At 39.5% G+C, this 23,450-nt stretch overlaps 1 protein-coding gene across 10 annotated transcripts in view; it reads right to left on the bottom strand.

Annotated features, from left to right (window-relative positions):
* The window catches only part of Dab1 (DAB adaptor protein 1), a 1,106,217-nt gene that overhangs the window by 269,730 nt on the left and 813,037 nt on the right, over window positions 1–23,450 (bottom strand). For all 10 annotated transcript variants that reach the window (XM_074079997.1, XM_074079998.1, XM_074080005.1 and 7 more), the window contains one exon: window positions 4,858–5,059. In XM_074079997.1, coding sequence (XP_073936098.1) covers window positions 4,858–4,924 — 67 coding nt within the window. In that variant the 5' untranslated portion in view covers window positions 4,925–5,059. The remainder of the gene's footprint in view (window positions 1–4,857; window positions 5,060–23,450) is intronic.

Below are 23,450 nucleotides of genomic sequence, written 5' to 3'. Positions count from 1 at the left end.
AAAACTACTGCTACTAAGCCACTACCATAGCACAGACCACAAGATAGATCCCTCAATCTTCTAATAATATGCTGGTGTGTCCTTGCATGCACACACACACACACACACACACACACACACACACACAGTTAAATATAAGTGAAACCAGGTTCCAAGAGGCTGAATAGCCTATTTTTGGTTGCCTAGTTGATAGGGAGGATAGTTAGAATTAAAAAACAGGTCTTCCTGGCTCCAAAGCTAGTATTTTTTCCACTACACTAAGCTACCAGATGGTGCTGACTGAGAAACCCCAGGCACTGCCCTGAGAAATATCTGTGTCTGCTCACCATGGGGACCCATTCCTCCACCTAGCCTAGCCGGGTGCCCTAATACTGGGATTACAAATAACAAGAATTGTGTCAACTGACTCTCCCCCTTTGACAGCAGGTAACGAACCTGAAAATATACATTCACTTCCTCTGGCCCTTCATCAAATTCCATTCTTGGAATAGGCACCACTTGACAAGCTGTATGTGTAGTGACACAATCCAATAAAAATGAAATGAAGAAAACAACTTTATTTTTCACCACTTTCATCTCATATTTGAATTGTGAATACTCTAGTTACGTTTCATACATGGCCTGTCTAGAAACCCATTCTGTGATGAAATATGCCCCTATGTGACTTGTGTATCAAAGTGTCTGGCTTGCTTTCAACAGTCTGAGTTAAAGGAACAGGGTGACAGGCTTGTGAGAAACTTTAAGAAGCCTCTCAACTTTCTCTATACCACTCTTTCCTATAGTAGAAGGTTCATGTTGCCAGGCATTCCTTTTTAACAAATGAAATATCTCCCTCAGGAACCTTCTAAATCTTGCCAAGGGGGCAGGAATCTCTCTATTCTATAATATCATGTAAAATTTTGGAAATGTATTTATGATATAATGTCAAATTACAAAGTAGAATGTAAAATTGTATGACTAGTATGATCTCAATAACATATTATTCTAGAAAGTTCATCCAAAAGGAAAAACTTAGAATGTTAATGGTAGTTGTTTATGGTTCATAGGATAACACACGATTGCTTTGTTTTTTCTCATATACTGTGTTTTGGAAGTGATAATGTTTTTTCCCAAAAGAAGCCTAAATATTAGTCAGTGTTTCCTTCCTAAAATTACCAGTATTTGAGGATATAATTTAAAGTAATAGAAGACATACGGTTTCTCAAGGAAAAAAAAGTTGTATGACAATCCTGCTGATGAAGGTAAGTTAAGGAAAAACCCAAATAGTTCTTCACCTAATCAATCAAATCCTAAAAATAATACAGTGTGACCAAGTAAGGTTGCCCCCAGAATCATAGGCTAGAAAATCTACCAGTAAATTCCACCACAAGAAAAATTTATAAAGGAAAAATATTTATAATAATTGCAACCAATATAGAAAAAAATGCTGAAATCAATGTGCAAAAAACCTTCTTAGAAAATAATACATATAAAGGGTAAGAACCTTTAGTAAAACTTAAATATCACACTTAAGTGTGATTTAGAAGCATTTCAAATAATTCAGCAACATGATAAGGATACCTACTATGGTATCCTAAGGATATCTACTATGATTAAATATTGTACTGACCGACCCACCAATATAAGATAGGGGGAAAAAGCATTAAGTTTATAAAGACTGGAACAAAGACAGAAACTATTTGCGGGTTATATGTTGCCTCCATAGGAAATCCAAAAGGAGTCGAAGGAAGTATTAGTTGAACTCTTGCTCAACAATATTATTATATTGAAGATTCAAGATCAATATATGAAGTATCTATTCCATTTAAAGTTTTTAATGCATTTTGCCAAAGTTACCAACATTTATGTTGAACAGAATACTTGTCATTTCATACTCAAAACTGAAGAACAAGCAATGAATGAGGGCTATTACTGCACATTCCCTTTCTACTTTAATGTATATATGTGCTTCCAGGTTCCTTGGTCCAGACAAATATATCTAGAATAAAGAGTGTTTATCATGATCATATAATTACAACCAATTATAAAATATTGCTCTGAAACAAATAAGTAATACACTTTGGAAGAGCCCCCTGACTATAAAATAAGAGGAAAAAATTGTGATGATGAGGAAGAAAAAGGAGGAGGAGGAGGAAGAGGAGGAAACAATGTGTGCTATACACTGAGCATTCATGCCCTACCTAAATTCATAGGTTGAGCCCAGGTGTGGTGGTACATATCTATAATCCCAGTTACTTGGAAAGTAGAGACAAGAGGATCCTAGTTCAAGGGCAACCCAGCAAAAAGTTAGTGAGACTCTTTTGCAAACAAGCTGGGTTTGGTTTATGCCTATGGTCCCAGCTGGTCAGGAGGAAGAGGCTGGAGGATGGTCATTCCAGGCCAACATGGGCAAAGGCAGTGTGAAACCCTATCTGAAAAACAAACAAAAGCAAAAGGACTGGGCGGGGGGCATGGCACAAGTGATAGAGCATTTGCCTAACAAGCTCGAGGCCCTGAATTTAATTCTCAATAGCACAAAAACATATTGAACCTCTAAGCCCCAGTGTGATGGTATTTGGAAATGAAGCCACTGGAAATAATTAGAGTTAGTTGAGATTATGATAACAGGGCATTCATTATAGGGAAAGGGGTCAAATATGAAGAAAAGAGAGAGATTTTACTCTTTTCTTCTTCTATGCAAGGACACAGTGAGAAGGTGGCTATCTACAATCCAAGAGGAGAGCTTTCACCACGAATGGGATGGTTGGATCTTGTTCTTAGACCTCTCGCATCCAGATCTGTAGGAAATAAACTTCTGTTGTTTAAGCTATGCTGTCTATGGTATTTTGTTATCGCAGTTCAAGCTAATTAAGACATGGTGGATAACAGGGAATGAATTAAAGAGGAGAGAAGAGAAAAATAGAGAAAGATGACAGGGAAGTAAGGGGGAAAGCAGAAGGAGAAGAGGAAAAGGAAGAAAAAAAAAGAAGAGGAATACAGTTAACCTTTGTTGAGTATTTAAGATATGCAAAATGTGATACTACATATTTTAAAGTATTTTGTTTGCCTTCTTTATTTTTACTGTTATAGCCCAGGCTGACCATGAACTCATGATCCTTCTGCTTCAGTTTTCTGAGTGCTAGGATCACAGTGCATGTACCACCATTCCTTGCTTATTTGGCTTATTACAATTAATCCTCATAGAGAATCATTGAGTCTTATATCATATCCTCATTTTATAGGAGAGGAAAATGAGGCTCAGATCACTGAATTTCCCTAAGGTCACATTGAGAAGTAGTAGTACAGTCAGAAATTTTGAATTTGGGTCTACCTGTTTAGACTCCACGGTGATTAGCCACTCACTAACAGACATTACTCAGATACATTTTAATGCTAATTTTAAAGATTCTTAGAGCATGAAAGTGAGGAGGACCTAAAAGTGTCACCTTCATGCTCCCATCTCAAATCCTGAACTAAACCAGCATCCTGAAAACCTGAAACCTTTCTTCAGGATGCATCCTGCTTTGTGTATTAAAATTATGAATGAAAAAAATATGCACTAAGCATTCAAGAGTAAAAGTTTACTGGGAAGGTTAAATTTGAGGCAAAAATAGAACTTGTCAGTTTCTACTTGAAAAGCATTTTAATTCAAAACCATTTGAATTCACAATCTTTCTCCATACAGCAACTCTCCCAAAACCTGTTCTCTCACCCACTTATTTTCCTTCTATTCTTAGACCATGGTGCATAAAAAATAAGGTTACATTAAATTTTAAGGAATAGAATAGACTGTCTCCAAAATATTTGTGTTTCAATAAACATCTAAACCCAAATTTATAGTCCTTCCTTTAACTTCTGTTTTGGCAGTGCAAGAGCTGCATATGTATTACATTTATGTCCCTTGTTTCATATAGATTACCAGACATATGCCATCACAAAACATGACTGGGCAGGAACAGTGATGCCTTCAACAAATCACTGCCTACAATAGAGTGGCAAAGGGAACCCCAATTTGTAAATCCACAGGGACAGATCTCAAGACTCAAAGAGAGCCCTTTTCATTTCCATTCACCATGCAACCAACACACACATGACCGGAAGTACCTTTCTTCTAATTATAACAAAGACAAACTCACTGAAAGCATGGTTATAAAGCCAAGGGACCAAGTTCTCCCCAAAACATGAAAAGTGACAGAATTAGCTTTAATATATATAGGAATTGAGAGTATAGTGAACCCACAAAAACACAGGGCATTCTTAATAAAGAGAGATTCTATCAGAATGCTACTAAAGCAAAATTAAACAAAAGCAAGTAAGTCAAGTAGAGAGTGAGGAGAGCCTCTCCCAAAAGGTTCCATGAAACTCAACTTGGAGAATGAGCAGGGAATCAGTGTCAGAAAAGGGAGGAGTGTGAGCAGGTTGTCTGGCAATTGTCCACTGGTTCTCTGTGGACCAGAAGAATCAGATCACTTGGAAACTTGTAACAAATGCAGTCTCGGACTCACCAGAAGTACTGAATTAGAAATTGAATCAGGAGTCAACAATCTGATCTAGTAAAGCCTGCAGGAGACTCCGGTGAACCCGGAGTTTGAGAACCACTAGAATATGCAAAGGATAGTGCAATAATAGGTAGAATGCATGGAGGGGAACAAGATTGGGGGCTGTGGGGGTGGGAGGGTCAGGGGGAGAAGTGGCTGGAGGGAAGGGCTTTGTAAATTATGACAACAGTTTTTGAAGATAACAGTCATTAATATGAGTACAAAAAATATTTTAAAAATATATGCATGGAGTTCCTTCTCTATATCATTCCAGAGATTAAAAAAACTTCACTATTGTACAGAAAAGCTCCCATGAAGAAGGGAGCAAATTCAGTCCTACCTTTCTTTCTGGAGTCTTTCTTGGCGCTGGTTTTCACAGCTACTTGAAGTTCTGTCTCAGTTGACATCCTACTTAATCCTTAGTCCACTTCACACAGGTCCTGGGCCTCGGCCAGGTGCATTGAGGATCCTCTCCAAGAGAAAGATTCCTCCCTTCAGAAAAGACGCCTCGCACTGCACATGTCATTCACTCTTTTGGAGTGCTGCAAATCAAGGCAAGAGAACATTCAGAACCATCATCCTATTAAAGTTAAGCAGAAATTGTGGGGAAGAAATGAACTAGGGAACACACAAAAGCAATAAAATAATCTTGTTCTTCATGTACAAAGTGCTCATATGATTTCATGAAGGCACTGGTGAGGTTTGTACAGCAAAGGGAATGGGCTGCTTCTCTGCAAAACTCTTTATCAAACTAGGGAATTCAAAAGAGATTTTTAAACTCTGGATTTTCAAGAGGGACACAACCCTACTCTTTTGTTTCCCATGTCCCTTATTGTCAAGCACTAGATGCCACCCAGAAAATATTGCAAAGACATATTTTCTGACCAGCCCCATGGAGACATTTCCAATGACAGGGCAACCATCCATCAGCCAAGCTTGATCAGAGCCTGAGCAGCTAAGGCAGATCATAGGAGAGTGACTTGTGGTCTGTCCCTCACTGGCAAGCATCAGAGGGGACATGAGTTGACATGCAATTGGGCACCAAGGGTAAGGTGACAAATGGGGCCAAGAAACTTCCCAGCAAGCCAATTTTTATGTCAACTTTTCCCCCAGCTATAAGAGCAGACAAGCATTAAATGTGAGGGAGAGAAAGGAAAGAAAAGGAGTGGGCAGACACACATGGCATTTGTTCATTCTCTCATAAATATGTATTGCACAATACTAGGTACTAAGTTCAGACACTGCTAGGAGGAGACTCATGATAATTATGATAATATAGCCACATAAATTACAACTAGTATTTACTATGCTCTCAGTTACTGCTACACATGTACTACCTCATTCAACCTCATTTAAATGAAACAAGTTATTCCCTTTGTCAATCATCTTTTCTAGTCACTATTAATCTGATAGATATACCCGAGTCTTGCTAAAAATAAATATTTCGTTGGTTATCTACTTTTAAAGAATATTAAGAAAAATATGGTAAAATGGGGAAATGGATCTTAAAATTGTGCAGCCAATTCTTAGCAAAATAAGAACGGCTTGATCTGAGAGTTGTGACCTTGAATGCCACTTTCAGCTCAAAAAGAATAATGATCTAAACCTCTTAATCATGAAAATTAAAGATGGCTTACCTAGAAGGTCTAATATAAAAGCCACATAAAGTTATAGTAAAGTTTAATATAAGGAAATTTCTACTTTCTCTAAAGATACTTGATTTAGATATTTTTAGGAGAAGCTAAGTATTTTTTTTTGAAGTTAGGATAATGACCCTAGATGAAAGTACTTGAGCTATAAGATCTAAGACTACAACTAAGGAAAACAGAAAATGATCTCTGTAGAATGGAGTCCATGAAACCACACACAGAAAACAAGAACTTCTCTTCCCATTGTGCTTGTGTCATCGACTTGTACTATACCATTAGCACCCCTTTCCAACTTCTTCCCAAAGGCAACATCACATGGGAGATGACAGACTCACAAAACTTGGTCACATATAGACATAGTTTTATTAAGAATGTTCATCACTTTATTGAAACATATATTTATTAGAGGCGACACTAGGTTCTGTAGAGATACTGGCTCTGTGTCAACAGACATTTACTGTATAATCATGCTGGCCAAGAAAACATCATCAGAACCTGGTGTCTGTACTCACAGAAGTACACTAGAACAGAGTTATCAGACACACAATGGACAGCAACTCATGTACATGACCAGAAGTAAAGCACTCATAAATGCCAGGCATACTGAGGGGGCAAAGGAGCACTTACTCATCTTTGCTTGGAAAAATAAACAGAGCTGCTCAGAGGATAAGCTCTACTGAGCAGGAACTTCTGCCAAATGGACAAGGGAAAGAATCAACAGGTTCTAAATAAACACACATAGAATGAGTGAGTGAGTGACTGGTTTTAGGCAGAAAGTGTATAAAGACAAGGAGGCTTGAAATCAACAACCAAATCAATTAGTTAGTACAGAGGTTATCACCTTACCATCTTCGCATTTCTCTCTTGTGCTGCTGTCTTTCTATCAAATCTGTCTTCTCAGGTCTGCCTTGATATTGTACCAAACCCTCAAGGTTCTGTTCTGAGAAATAGTTCAGGAAGAAACATTTCCCAATCCTTCTATTAAAATGGAATCTCTTCCTAATTAATTATGTTATGGTTTGATTTTTGACCAAATTCATAGTTTCAGTTGCTGACCAGTCATGTAATATTGAGGAAGTTATTTATCCACTCTTGTTTCTTCATCTCTACAATGGGCTAATATTGTCAAATCCATGAAGTTGTGCAAATTAATAGGGATCACATATGCACTGTGATTGGAAGACTGCATGGCACGCCTCCTGGTAAGTGCTTAATAAATACGAGGCACATGGTTCCCTGTGTTACTTGGTACAGGCCACATGGCTTGTAGGGACCACATGTGCATATTTGACTTTACAGAGGAGGAAACTGAGATGGGTTAAGTCTGCTTTCTGAGGACGAATTGAAGGAAGTGGTAGTAGAATCTACAATATTCCATCATGCCGGTCCTGTGCACAATAGGTACTTAACTTAAAAATACAAAAACGAGCTAAGATATTTGGGTTTACACAATTTCAAGGATTCTTAAAAAGCCAATATGTAAAAATGGATTGAATTTGGGCCATTTTAACCCACTTAACTTTAAAAACTACAATACAGCAAAATATAATATACTCCGTGGGTATTTTTGAATCACTTATTGGACAAAATGTGACGTGTTCGAGTGCTATAAGCATTACTTTTGAATTTCTGGAGTACATCCCCTTATCCATAATGAAAGGAAACACCAGTATCATTCTTAATAAAAACTTCTTAAATAAGGAAGCCGTGGTACAGAGGATGTACACGGCATGGGCCTCCATCAGCCCCTTTAATTTTCCAAGAGCCAGAGGTTGAGCAAATGCTGTGAAGTAACTCCAAATTATTTAGGAAATTCATTTCTTTGTAATTAAGGAGATTAAAGTCCTCCAGGGCCAGAAACCATGTGACAATTCAAATCACTTTCCCCAGTAAAAGCTGTGAAACCCTATCAGTTGAATTCAGGCTCGTCTAGAATTTTGAAATGCTTCGATAATTTCTTTGCTCCATACAATCTTCAGTAATTTAATATTCCTGAAGTGTGTCAGGGTTTTCATAATGAGCTCTTCAAATCTAAATGTGAATTATGTAACATTTCACTACAGACATTCTGTCTAGTGAACTGCTTCTAAAATGTAAAACTCCATGTTCAGTGATAGGGTGGGGGGCAAAAAACACCAAACCACAAAGCAGAGAAAATAGATATGCCTTTAAGAAAAGGCACAAAGGTTTTAGCAGCTATAACAGAGAAAACACATGCTAAACACACACACAATAACATGAATTTGTACTCTCTGTCACCCACTACCTCTCTCCTCATACAATCCTATAGTAAAATGGCTGGAAATTATTAAGGACCCACTATTTACCAGGTACTACATTATAAGCTTTTCATACATTTGTGATTCATTCCTTTAAAACACTTAAAGAGTTAGATATTATAAGTACCTTCATTTTGCAAAAGAAACTTGGACAATGAGCCAGTTTAGGAGCTTACCCAAGGTCACATGGCTAAAAACGGCACAGAATAGGGCAAAGCACAAGTCACTCTTCACCCCAGCTTCACTCTACTCCCCCAGATGCTCATCCATGGTTGAACAAATAGGAAAAATGTAGTCTTTCTATGTCATGGAATATTATTCAGCTGTGAAAAAGAATCTAGTACTGATACATGCTACAATGTGAATGAGCCTTGAAACCATCAATCTAAGTGAAAGAAGTTAGACAACAAAGGCTGCCCATTTATATGAACTATACCAGATAGATAAATCCACAGAGGCAGATCAGTGGTTGTTGGGGGTTGGGATAGGAGAGAAAGAGTGACTTTCTACTTAATACGTGGAAGGTCTCCTTCAGGGGTGATGAAAATACTTTGGAGTCTAGATAAAAATTATGGTTGTAGAACATCATCTATAATAAACATAATAAAAATACTTTAAAATGGTTAATTTTATGTTATGTGAATTTCACCTCAACTAAAAAATATAAAACCCCTCCCAGTTTGATATAGGCCTTTATATGATGCCCTAAAGACAATGCAAATTCCAGGCTAAAAGGGCAATGCAGCCCTGAAAGCCAGAGGAGGAGACAGTCTGCCCAGGATCACAGTTGCCACTTCCTATGACATCAACTACATGCATTAAAAACTGCACTCCATTATCTGCATGTTTTGTGATGTGGGGCATCTTGCTCTAGTGTATCCAAATTATAAAGCACATAAAACAGCCCATTTACCAACCATGCATAAAGGTCGGTAACAGTACAGGCAAAGAGCCTGAGTCTCTTCATCATTGAAATGGGAACAGCCCCACTGACTATGAGCGATTTGGGAAATAAGCAAGAATGGTACTTGAAAAGCCTCGCTCAATCTAAGGCATGCTAACTTTTGTATAAGAAAGAAGAGGACAAGAAATGAATCTGCTTATCCTTACAAAAAGAAACAGGACAAGCAAGCCAGAAAATAATGGAGCTATTTTTCTACCCAGGGTGATGTGATGTGGTGTAGTGACTGGGTGACAGCCAGAAGGGATATGGCAAAGGATGATACTTCTCAGAGTATTGCTTTTTTCATAATCTCCATATTTGGAAGGATATGAATGTTCTTTATACCTGAAAAATGAAATTAACAGAGTTGAGAAGGGGGTAGAGCCTAAACGGAAGCACACTGAAGCCAATTAATCCAACATCATAAGCCCACTTACAGAAAGGTTACGGGATCAAAGGCTGACCAGGCAACTTATGAGCACAGCATTGGGCTACACTGAGTCTTGGGCAGGCTCTGGACAAGAAGAGTAACAGATAAATCCTGAACACCTTTTAAATACTTGTTTGTTTTTTGTGATATCATAGTTAGAGCATTCTGAAATTATGTTAGACACATTCTAAGATTGAGCAAAAGAGTAAATGCACTGCACTGATGTTTTGTGGGAGCCAAGGTTCTCACTATGGGAGAAGAGATGTTAAATCAAGGAAAGAGGAAGGCAGGAAAGAATGCTCTGGGGATAGATTGGAAGTTAGAGATTTCAGGGCAAACTTATGATTTATAAAATATATGTGCATTTGAGTATGAATGTATATGTGTGTATGTATGTGCAAATATTGCATACCTCTGTCCACTAAAAGAAGAAGGACAAACCAGTAACAATGAGATGCCCACTACATGAAGTGTGGAGTCTATTCTTTACTAAAAGACACAAGGGTTTCTAGGAGAAGGGGTGTTTCAGAGCTGGAGCAGAGAAGGACAAGACAAGCCAGAAATATTTTGTTATTCAAAACAAACAAACAAACAAAAATGATGGGTGAATGATGACATAAGGACACAAAGGTAACTTGAAGGGAACAATTTAAACAGCAATATAATTGAGTAGGAGAAACCAGTGAAAAAAATAGAAGTCCATGAATCCATATTGGTAATAGTCAGGCAAACAAATGGGGGAGAGAAGAGAAGGCAGTCTTGTGCAGAGCAGATGCTGACTGGTAAGGACCAACAGAGGGCTGTGGTTATAAAATCAACATTTTGCAGCCACCAGGCAATAATTGCCAACAGATGCTAAATCCAGGGAAAATTTTTGATGAAAACGAGGCCATTTGCAAGTCTTAAAGTGTCTTTCCACTTATTGTTTATCAGTTTCAAGGGAAAGATTTGTAATTATGCAGTGGAGAAATTGGACAACACCTCAATTAGGTTATCAAAATTAACATCAACAAAGATGGCAGATGGACACATCACCATGCAGTATTATGTAGCATTCTGGCCAGTAATCTAATCAGATTATGCATTTTACAATGGGAAGGCAAGAAGGCTGTATTCTTCAACAATGTAATAAAACACTACTTCTTCAAAGTACAGACTCATTCCTGTTCCATGGATGGTATGTTTTCTTTTTCTGAAGGCTACCTGAGTTTAAAATTAGTCTCTAGTTGTTAGTTCTTGTTACAGTTTTCAACTTCACCCTGTATCCGTCTAGACTGCCAGACAAGGGCAGAAGTGTGTGGACCAAGGTTGCTTGGGGCAGGTACCTTTCTTTGTGCTTTGAACTTCCTGAACAGCTCTGAACTTCCTCTCCTGCCCACTCTACCCACTCAGACTTCCTATGCCCTTATCCATGGGCCACTGCAAGCTCCATTATTAACTCAGCCAAAATGGGTCTTTCACAGATTATCTTCCTCTCAACCTCCTGGCATGTCACCTTCGGGAATGTTAATCAAGTATATTTGCTTATTTTTAAAATATATATCAAGGGCTATTTAATCTAACATTGCCAGTTTGGAAAGGGTCCACATTCATTCCTCTATTCTCCACATTTGTCCTTTGCAAGGACAAGAAAATAGGAAATGGTGAGGTTTGGCTGGAACCCAATGGTTGCACTTCTTAAAAGTTGCTGAGGACATGATAGGTGCAAGAAGCCATAGGGACTTTCAGCAGAATGATGCTCAGAGATGTTACTCTACCTCTTTCTCTACTAATGAAAGAACACTATCCTCATAGTGATTACATAACTCTCATCTGCTTTGACCCAATGATTTAAGAAAAATAATACACTGATTGAATGAAGCCCTGCTTTAAACTATGAAGGAAGGACTCAATACTTCTACAACCTCAGTGTAGAACCAATCAAGACTCTCTCACCACAACCCTGCCAAGAAAGGGGAGAAAGATCACAGCAAGAAGACATTTCTTGGTCTGAGAACTCATCTTCATTATGTCACATTTATGGTTGTGTTTAGCTCACATTATGGGGGGAAAGAATATTGGGTAACTTACAGAAAGTCTTAGATAAAGCCAATCTTTATAACAGGATAAAATAAATAAATAAGGAAGCTGTAATACAAAGGAATAAAGAATTGGAAATGATGGCAAAGGCAGGTATATAGGAGACAAGAAAATCTGTATCCTGGCAGAAGATAAGCTATCAACCTGGCTATGAGTTTCCTAGAGGCAAAAGCAAAGAGGAAAATATGATCAATTTTAAGTTTCACCAACTCAATATCCAGAGTAAATATATTTTTTTCTTTTGTGTCAGAGGTAAAGAATGAAAGATGCTTGTGAACCTTTATGAAATCAACATTGTGTAGTAGCATGGATGTTAACAAAAACAATGGCTATATAAAATTCCAACAGGGAATGTTCAATGTTCCTCAACATAAGCAGTGAGGATAAAACTGACCTTGAGCTCACAATACTAGCAAGAATGGTCTTGAATAAGGTCAATGTAATGTGTCCTAAGCCCATTTTAAATTGTTTATAAACAAGACATCTTTCCCAGTTCTTAAACTGTATTGAAAAATGAGATTTTGCTGTATAGCACTGATGTTCTGACTTTCCTGAGATAAAATCTAGAATTGAACTATCCATTCAGTTTCAGCTTATTCATCTATAAAATGGAATAGCAATGGGGTTAATCTCATGGATTTAAATGAATTGGGAGAAATGAAAGTTCTGTGAAAATATTTTTGGAAAAATAAAATATTCTGTCACTGAAGGCAGGTACTTCATTCAGGCATCCATAAACTTTCAGCAAGGCAATGATGGTGGAAGCAAAATGTGTCTCTTTAATCAAACTCAAAGCTAACAAAACTCAGAACCAGGTTTTAGCAATATTAAAGGAATTTATGTGACAGCAACATTGCATACTTACGAACATTTCATTTAACTAATGGATCATGTAGTTTCATTAAGTATTTATAGCATCATGAAAATTCATTACGTAAACTCTTAGGGGATAAGAAGAAAAAAAAAACCAAGTATATAAACCTAAAATAATTCCATTATGAGATCCTCAACTTCTGAATTTACAAAAACCTATCAGTAGGTGGCAGAATCTAAAAAAACTTGGCTGACAGGGACTAGGTTGGAATCCTGCCTGACTCCATCACTGACTGCCTATGTAACTTCAGGTACTAAGGCTATATAGCCACTCTGAGCCTCAATTTCTTCATCTGTAGAACAGCAAACCTTCTATCTCACTGGGTTTATCAGATGCCAAAATGAACAAGGTTGTATGAAATGTCACACCTGCTAAATCCTGTGTTCAGCTCATGTTCCCCCTTTACCTCTCCTTCTTCCCTTTATCATACTTGTCCCCTATCCTTTAACAAGCTGTGTGTCTGTGTTTCTAGCTAGACCTTAAACTACCCCATCTTAAACTACTGCCCATCTACCTCTGATTCTGCCAGCCTGGCACATGGTGTAGTAGACAGCAAGTACTGAAATATGGAAGCAAATATTGACAAGGTAACTACTAACCACCTGATCTTTGGTATCCACTACTACTCTAGATGCTCAGAAAGAGGTGAATACATCATAGTCTCAACCTCAAGGAGATCAAATGGTTGTTAAAGAAGCAAACTTGGTCAGCCAGGACTGTATGTGATAAAAGTTGGCAGGACAGAAATCACAGTATTCTTCAAGGACACAGAAAATCGGGACCTACCTCAACCTGGGGCCAAATGCTGGGGTGGAATAGGTAGTATTAATAATAGGGAAACAAAAGAAAGACTTAGGAGAGGAGACCTTAAGCTGAGTTCTGAAGCCTAATAAATGTGTCATATTAAGAAGCAAAGCTGTTACTTATGGCATGAGAGGCAAAGAGAACATGGGAAGAGAACAAGGAGACAGAGGCCAGATGTTAGGGGGCCTTCAGGCCCTGCCTGCCAGGAGCTCCAAAAGATTCCAACAGGCCCTGCCATCTTCAAACCAGGGGGCACACAACCCAGGAACAGCCCAAGACAATCTACCTATAATCACTACCTAAAAAAGAAATGATTTATTACTTTATTATGCATAATAACTGTGACAAATTGTTATGGTGTAGATGTGAATGTCTCTCCAAAAGTCATGTTGAAATTTTGTCCCCAAAGTAAGAGTGTTGAGCTGGTTGTGGTGGATCATGTCTATAATGCTAGGTACTCAGGAGGCCAGCCTGGGCATAAAAGTTCATAAGATCCTTTCTCAACAGAAAAAGCTGGGTATGGTGGCACATACCTATCATCCCAGCTACAAGGGAAAACATAAATAGGAGGATTACAGTCCAAGCCAGCCTAGGCAAAAAATGAGACCCTATCTCAAAAAAATAACCAAGGCTTGAAGAGTGGCTCAAGAGGTAGAGTACCTGCCTAACATGAATGAAGCCCTGAGTTCAAACCTCAGTTCTCTCCCCCCCGAAAAACAAAACAAACAAATGATCAAAGAACCCCAAGTAACAGTGTTGAGAAGTAGTGGAACTTTTAAGAGGGGTTTAGGTTTAAGAGGCTTCTTGGGAAATTGCAAGTGGAGTGAGTTCTCTCTCTTGTGGGGCAGGGTTAGTTACAGAGACAATGGTTGTTAAAAATAAAAGCCACTCTTCCTGTTTTGTCTTTCCTGCATACATTCACTCACCCTTTCACTTACACAGCACAAGCCCCTTACCAGGAGCTGAGATGGGCCACCATAGTCTTGGGCTTCCCTTCCTACAGAACCACAAGCCAAAGTAAACCTCTATCTTTATATACCACCTAGTCTCATGTGTTCAGTTACATCAATGGAAGACAGACTAGGACATACATGTATGTAAATTTACATATAAAAATAATACACAGGTGCAGAAGTTATTCATTGGTGTGAGTAGGGTGACTGCTGGCCCACACCATAGCAAGGCAACTGGCACAGTTCAGGTCCTTTCAAGACAGTGCTAACCCAGGGCCTGGGGGCCAATGATACTAGGATTAGGGGGGTGGCACTGCTGCATTAATGGAATTACTCAGTTTAAAGGCTTATGGCTTTCAATTTTCCTTTCTATATAGGGTCTAAATAAATGAATCTTCAGAAAAAGGTAAAACCCAACATTCCCATCTCCTTCAGAATGCTTCTGTCAATCAAATCAGTCCAACATTCATTTCCTTGGCACCACTAGGTGCAAAGCTGGCTCAGGAGATGTGCCAGGTGTAGAGACAGATAAAAAGCAGTGCTTTGACCACCCAGGGCAAGGTCTGACCTCAGCATCCCAGCACACCAATCCTAAAGGGGAACTTCCTTCATGGGCCTTTTTCTCCTCAATGCCATTCCTCACTTCAACCACATGCCACACTGGATGCACAGATGGAGAGCGTACTATGTTTATTTGCTCTTCATAACTGAACCTTGGCCTCTGCTATCATATTGAGTTACTCCCTAATGTGTGCGAGTAACACAGAACTATTGCTTTTCCCTGGGGCCTTGCAGAGAGAAAAGACAGCATTCAATGAGGCTCTCCCAGGAAAAGAGATTTTAAATAAACAAATGCCACATTTGGCAGCTTCACCTGCGATTTACTTAAAATATATATGGCCATTATTTACTCTCCCTTCCACAAGCTGCATTTCATTAACTTCAAAGTTGACAATGGGAAAGAGAGCAAAGAAGTCAATGCCTGTAAGAAGCAAGCTGAGTGGAACATGCAACAGATGTCCCCTGGCATTGGGGACTCATCCCAATACTGTCCAGATCACAGTGATGACCATCAAGCTATTCCTCCTGCAAGAGTCCTACCTGTTGCCCATTCTGGGACACCACGAACAGATGCCACTTCTCCCATCAAGAACAGAGAGAAAGGGGTGTGCTTTCTCCCATCGCAACATCCGAGCTTTCTCTCTCCTCTCAGGCAACAGATTTGTCCCACCCTTCCCTTTCTAAAGAAAAGCGCCATCATCTTCCTTTGCTTCACTAATGATTTGCCAGTGCAAATCTCAATTACTGTAAAATGGGATACATGGATGGCTCAAATTTTCTTCACAAAAGGATCTGCACTTGATGGGAAAGCAACCCAATTTCCACGATTATCTCCCCAACAAAAAGCACACACAACAACTATAACTGTGGGGACATGTTTTCCTGAACCCCTAAATGAGGATGGATGCTCTGACAAAGGATGTCTTGTTTTTCTTGTTTCCTGATTTGTGAATGTATTTATTTGAACCATTTCACAGAATCATAAAAATTCACTCTTGGCAAATCCCGAGCAAATCGGCAATATGGAAAGCTGTTTGCTCCCCATGAAAAGCCTTCTGTTTCAGCTGGCAAAAATCAGTGCACCTCATCTCAAACTCCTCTCTGCAGGGAAGCCTCCTCTGGCCACTGACCTGCAGCCTCCCTTGTACCCAGCAATCTATTTCTCAGGAATGCAGTATACACAGCAGCTTCGAATTCTGCTGCAAGTGGGAATCCATGAAGGAGCTGCTGTCTACCCCTAGGAATCTCAATTAACTGGTCAGAGGTGCATCCTAGGCATTGGGATGTTTAAAAGCTCTCCAGGTTATTCTAAAAGGTAGCAGAGTTTAGAAAACATAGGAATAATGGTTAAGAGAACTCACATGAGCCTCAGGACAACCATGACCCTACTCACTGGTCAGGTAGGGGTGGGCATGTTACTTAACTCCCCTAAACCTCCATGTGGTCACTGCAAAATGCAATGACTCAGAATACACACCATGGAAGGCTATTGAAGTAGACGATATAAGCTATTACATAAAATATTTATCACATAGTGGTAAGTGAAGAGTGCCCCTCACCCAAAGGATTCATGCCCTAATTGCTGGAACATGATGTAGATGAATTAGATAATGAAAATATGGACTTGTGAAATCAAGGTTTAGATGAGATGTGAGATTTTGGACTGTTGAGACCATAGAGACCTTGGAATGGGGTGAGGTATTTTGCATGTGGAATGACAATCAAGTTTTAGGGCCTAACCCCTAGAACTTGAGACTATGATAAGTTACGTGGCAAAAGACTCATGTGTTGCTACCCTACTTATTATGCTGCCCTTTGCTCTAGACAAATTCCCTGGGCTTGGGGTAGATTTCTTACCCAAGAACAAAATACTGTCTCACCAGAAGCCACAGATCAGCTTGGCAGGAAGCGCTAATCAAATTGGATGTATAAGAAGTTGTAAAGAGTCAGATGTGGTGGCATAAACTGTAATTCCAGGCACTAGGGAGGCAGAGATAGGAGGATGGTGGTGCAAGGCCAGCTTGTGCAAAAATTAGTGAGATGTGGTCACTCAATAATGAGCCAGACATGGGGGTTCATGTCGATAATCCAGGCTACTTAGGAGGCCGAGGTAAGAAGATTACTGTCTGAAACTGGTCTGGACAAAAGCATGAGACCCTATCTGAAAACCAAAAGAAAAGCAAAAGGGTTGGGGGTATGGCTCAAGTGGTAGAGCATTTGCCTAGCAAGTACAAGGCCCCAAGTTCAATCCACAATTCTGAAAGCGAGGAGAGAGAGATGCTTTTTCTGAAGTTTCGACATGTTGGTACAGACTCTGACTCTAGTAATGGGACCAAAATTGAAAATATGCACAGGGAGGAGCAATGAGGCAGTAAGGGAATGATCTAGCTCAAGTTGTGAATTAGTAGAAGTGAAGAGCAGCAGAATCCATTAGGTACTGAAAAAGCAAATAATGAGGACAGCAATCATTTTAGTAGAATGATAAACTGAGGGTACCAATGGTGGCGTAAACCAAGTCCTGTGCAATGGGAGAAACATGAAAATCTAGACAACAGAAGGTATCTAGGATCCTTCCTGTTAGGAAACTACAACCCAGATCCATGAGGCCATGTCTCATGGCCGTTCCTAGACTTTGGAATAATTCCTCCCTGTCTTCTTGCTTGCCATGGCTTTACAATGCCATACACTCCCTACCAGAGGGCCTGTAACAAAAGGCCTCATGCTTACACTCCAGTACTCTTCCCTATACCTGTCACCTGAGATCTTACATGCATTAATGGTCATCACTTTGCTGGTAAAGAGAAAAAACACAAGAATTGCAGTTCCACAGACTTGCCTTAGGATTTTGAAATGCAGCTCCACCAACTCCCTGAGATATGATCTTTGGCAAGCATCTTCAAGTATAAGCCTCAATTTCTACCTCTGTAAAGCTGGGAAATTGGTATCTTATCCATAATGGGTGCAGAATAAAATAAATAAGGTAAAACATGCAAATTGCCTGGTAGTAGAGAAGGTATTCATTACATATTGTTTGCCTTCCCTTCCCTCTATTTCATTTGCATGTAATTCTTTGGAATGAAAAGAAAGAAATTTCCAATATTTATTTCCTATACTATATATCTATTGATTATGCAATATGCACTTGTCAAAATGAATCAGAAAACAACTACCAAAAAATTATTTCTTGCTATGATGAGATCTAATGCATTACGTTAGCCTGACCTTCACTTCCAATCCAGGACAGCTCTCCAAATACACAACTTATTTCCTCATCCTCACAAGAAATACATGCTATAGCCACTGAGTTGATTATAGAGCTGGAGCACACCTGACCATCCAATGCCACACTTCCTCACCTAATTAAATTCAGCTCAGCCTTTGACATCCCAGCAGAAAAGATGAAAAATGCACATTGAGATTAATCCAGAAGACTTAATAAAGAGATTACCTACACAAAGATGGGCTGTGTTGAAGAGAAACCCCAAAGGACAGTGTAGTGTGTCCCAGAGACAGAACAACAGACTGTTACCTCTCCCAGGCCTGAGGTGATGAGAAGAAGGGGCACCAGGACCAGGAGAGAATCCTATAGACAGAGCTGCCTTAAAAGGAACATCAGACTTCAGCAACCCAGTGGGGAGGAAGCCAAAAAGGGGATCAAATCCACAGATTTCAACCTTCTTTCCTCCTGCAGGGACTTAGCATGGCCAATTCCAATAAGCAAGCAAGGATTCAAGAGGCCCAAGAACACATGAACAGATGATTGGTCTGGGGCAGTCCATACAGGCCAGCCTTATAGAGCCAAGGAAGAAGGGTGGAGAAAGGCAGAGAAGGTCCCTGGAGGAATGAACAGAAACCAGCCCCACAAAAATCCAAGGTAAGTCCTCAATTCTCCATGAAGAATGATCACAGCCCATAGACTTCAAAATTCTAAGAAACCTCATGACTGTATGTCTCTTCTTGAGATGGGCATGAAATCGAAGGGAGAAATGATAAAAAGTAGAAAGGCACTTATGATTTCGGCCAAGCATTTTGTATTCCTTATCTCATTAAATCTTCGCTTACCTATGAAGGTGTTATTAGTCCCATTTTGTAGTGGTGGGTACAAACTAATGAAATATCCATCCCAGGTCCCATTTCTAGGGGGGATTCAGTTCTATAATCCAAGTGTTATCTAACTCTAAATATCAAATGTTGTCACAAAACCACCCTGCCTTGCATCAATTGGCACTTTTTATCCAACTGTATTTTGTCCCACGATGATCCCAAAAGCCACCTGAGGGCACAGATGGCCACCTATTTCTCTTGCACTGTCCTTTGTCCTTGTGCTAATAAGATACAAAAAAGCTTCACAGATACATGAACTGAATAAATAAATTGCAAAAGGTTTCAAATCCCCACAATACTATTTCTCCTCAGTTTAAAAATAACCTATTTTGCCAAACACACAGAAACGCCTTTTCTCTCTTAAAAGAGACCACATGTTTTTTAACACACATCTCATATTGAGATTCACAAGTCATCACTCCCACAAGAAATCCCCCTAGGCTCCTTGTCTATTCAGGCAAGCACTTGGTAAATTCGGAAAACAGCTTAGATTAGTTTCTGCCTGCCAAGTATGAGGATTCTGGGTAACCTTACCTCATGCAAAATTTTAAAAGAAATATTATGCTGGTTTCCTTAAGGATATACAACAACATTCCTTAAACTGGACTGCTTGGATAAAGCCTTGATATAATAAAAGCAATGAAATGATTAATGACATGTACATGGCAGCTCTGTCTAGTTCACACTATGTGTATGATACCACCTGATGAGTGTTTCTAAAAGCCCCCGAGTGTCTATATGACATTTCATCATTAACTCATCTTATGTTGCCTGTAGGGCAGCAAAGGTGCTCTGGTATAGGCTCCAAGAGGAGGTTGAGGCCTGAGGCCCGAACAGCTCACTTCCTTCCTTCCATACTCACTTCCATTTTCATTTACCAAGAAGACAACAGAATACAGCAACAGGGACAGGAAAGGAGCTCACACTTTTCTTGGATGGTTCCCTCAGGTCTCCTTTCTTCTGTGTACTCACTGGACACTTCCTTTCTAACAACTATCATGGTTTGCCAAGTACCTTCCCTTCTGTCTTCTATTCATCTTCATGACAATTCAGTAAAGTAGATTATGCTGTCCTCATTCTACCACAGTTGGAGAAGAGCTTAGTAAAAGAGATCCCAGCAAGTAAGTGTTGAAAGTAGAGCTGGAATCCATGTCTTCAGCACCCCAAGGTCTTATTTCATACCTTGCAAATTGCACCTGACTCTGGGTCTGTATTATGCTTCCTTACTCAGATTACCAGTTCTAGGGTTGAAATTCATGGAGGTTGAAAGAGGTGAGTACAAGCACTGCTGAATGGTAATGAGAGGGCAGGATCTGTTGGCCCATCCACGCCCATTTGACCTCAGCTAGTGAAACATCTCCGTCCCTATCTGCTGAACCTCTGCACTTTGTACAGCCACCTGGCCCAAAGCCTGTGGGCCACAAACATTAATAATGATGCCTTTCTCCTCTATATAGGAAACTTGAACCTTTGCTCATTAAAACGTACAATCTAAATTAGGTATATTCTTTAGAGATAAAAGATCAAGGTGAAGATAACAGAATTAATACTAAATGTCTTCCAAGAGCCAAGCTAGTAAATTAATTACTCCAGGTTTTTAATCAAGTTATCCCTAAAAAGTAAGCCAGTCTTGATTAGGTGCCCATTAACTGGTAGTTCCAGCAGCTAGCTTGTTTCACAAATTCCCCTGACATTTGTGATTCTCTAGCTTTTAGCAGTTAATGTCCATCCAAAGAGGAAAGGATATATGATCAGAAGAAGCTTGAAAAGCTCTCCTCCCCTCAGGGATTTCAGGGAGAGACACTCACAGAAAATCAGAGTTGAAAAAATGGGGATATCAAATACTCCTTTGAAAAACTGCATGAAAGCTCTAAGTCCTTTCCCCAAGCTCAAGTCAGGAACTTAAAAAATGTAAAGTGGAGATTTTAAAACAAAAAAAAAAAATCAAAAGGGAGACATAAACCCAACATATTTTAAAAGCACCATTTAAAAATTGATAGCACGATGTGCAATGCCTTTTCATCTCCTAACTTTTATCCCTCTTGTTTGGTGGCACATTGCCATAAAATCACAATAAAATAAGATGTTGTCTCTAATCATCATAGGACCCTAGGGCTAAAAGCACTTACATCTGTGTGTCCAGATAAATTCTTCCCATACTCTTGGGAAAGTACAAACTAGGAACCTTGGGGCTCCCTTTAAAGACTGAGCAACGATGGGTCTGAAAAGGAAGGTAACTCACCAGGGCACCAGAGCTAGCAAGAGGCCATAACCAAGTTAAGATCTAAGTCTTCAGGCTTCCAGACTAGGGTTTTAAAGCTGGAAGGGATCTTGGAGAGCATCTAGAACAATGGCCTATACCTTTCATTTTTCAGAGGAAGAGCTGTATCTTAAAGAGATTGAATGGCTTGCCTAAAGTCACCCAAATTAGTAAACTGCATAGAATAATTACTCAAGTCACCTGATTCCCAGTCCACTTCTGCCACCATTAGGGTCCAATAAGCACACCATTCACAATTTCCATCCCAGAAAACATTTCCAAGTGATGTCATCTTATGAAATAATTTCTCATTTTATTCATTTTTATAAGATTCCTGCTCCAAGAACGATACATCTTAGAAACCTTTCAAGAAGTTTAAAAACATCTTCCCCAAAATGTGTTATAAAACTCAAAGACAGTAAGATTTCTGCCCACACTGTAGGAGTCCTCTGTTCAGAACACAATTTCCCCAGACTCATCTTCACAGTGTGGCATTATAGAAGACATTTCCCTAGAACTTCAGGTACAAGTGAGAGAGAACTCAGGCACTTTTACACCGGGGAAATACCTCAGCATGCTAAAAGCAAACAAAGCCCAATAACCTGGGCAAATTAATTTCTAATAAAGAGCTCTACTCTAAGATAAAAATTAAATTAAATTAAATCTCACATTACCAATGTTAATCATGCTGCAGCGCAAAGGCTCCTGGAAAGACAGGTGTCCTGGACTCTGCAAGAGCACAGAGCCACCCGCAAAGAAGGAAGGACAAAGGCCACAGCTCAGATCACAATAAGCGACTTTGAGTGATCAGCAGAAAAGGAGTTGGGTAGGTGTGGTCACATGGGAAGACACAGTTAATGGTTCTGCCATTAATGCCATCAGTGCAAGGGACATTGAAGCACAGACCCCTCTACTCCAAACACATTTACTGACTCATTCAATCAGCACACAGTTTAATACCCTGTCTATGAGCGGTATGCCACATTGTTTTGTTCTGAGATGCAATTTATATTTTGGAAGAGGGACATAGGACACTAAACCAATAAATAAATCAAGTATACAATATGCCAAATGTTGGTAAGTGCAATGAAGGAAAATTAGGGTGAAAAGGGGTCACAGAAGGCCATACTCACATGCTACTGGAGAAGAAAATTTAAAAAGGTGACATGAGGATATCTGGAAGAAGAGCATCTCAGGCAGAGCGAACAGAAGGACCAAGAACCCTGAGGTGAAAATGAGCCAAGCATTTTCAAAGAACAGTGAAGATGCTAGAGTTGGGTATTGGAGAGAGGAAGAAAGAAGTGGAGGATGAGGTCAAAAAGGCGGAGGTCAGAGCTAGGCCTGACAAAGAGTGTGGCAGAGTCTTTCCTCTTAAGAACTCTGCCCAGAAAGATAGTGTTTGCCAGTAATTAGCCATGTGACACTGGCAAAGGAAAGCTTTTGTGAGGATCTGTTTCTACATTTGTAAAGAAAAAAAGAACAATAACAATAATCTGATTTCCTTTATCCCAATAATACCAGTGTTTTCACTACAGTAAGATGATTTAAAAAATGCTAAATTCTCTTATTCCAGAGAACAACCACGTGGATCTAATAGTTATAATTCCACGTTAAAAATAAGAAACTTAGGCACAGTGAAAAGTCTCACTCCATAAAATATAGGTAATGTTGGATTGAAGATCTGAGTACAAATCTTTTTGTCTCTGAAAGCCCATCCCAATGAATTGCTGATATCATGGCCCCAGGAAAATGACAACTGGAAGTAACATGCAGTGTGAGATGGCAAAATGACCTCATGGTAGCTGTTGCTGCCCACTTGACATCATGGGAGAGAGCACAATGATCTCTCCCATCATGGGAAAGGGGTGGTTTCACTGGTCCCACCTGGGGTGCACCCAACCCAAGGGTGGACAGATTAAACTAGTCCTGCTTACCAGGTAGGTAATAGTCCCACCTGGTAAATCTAAATTCCTAAATTCTGGGCACACTGGGATACT

This window comes from Castor canadensis, chromosome 7, assembly GCF_047511655.1.
Source record: "Castor canadensis chromosome 7, mCasCan1.hap1v2, whole genome shotgun sequence".
In the NCBI taxonomy this organism is placed as follows: Eukaryota; Metazoa; Chordata; class Mammalia; order Rodentia; family Castoridae; genus Castor; species Castor canadensis.
The sequence above is the reverse complement of the archived record's forward strand: the minus strand, read 5'-3'. Positions and strand labels throughout refer to the sequence as shown.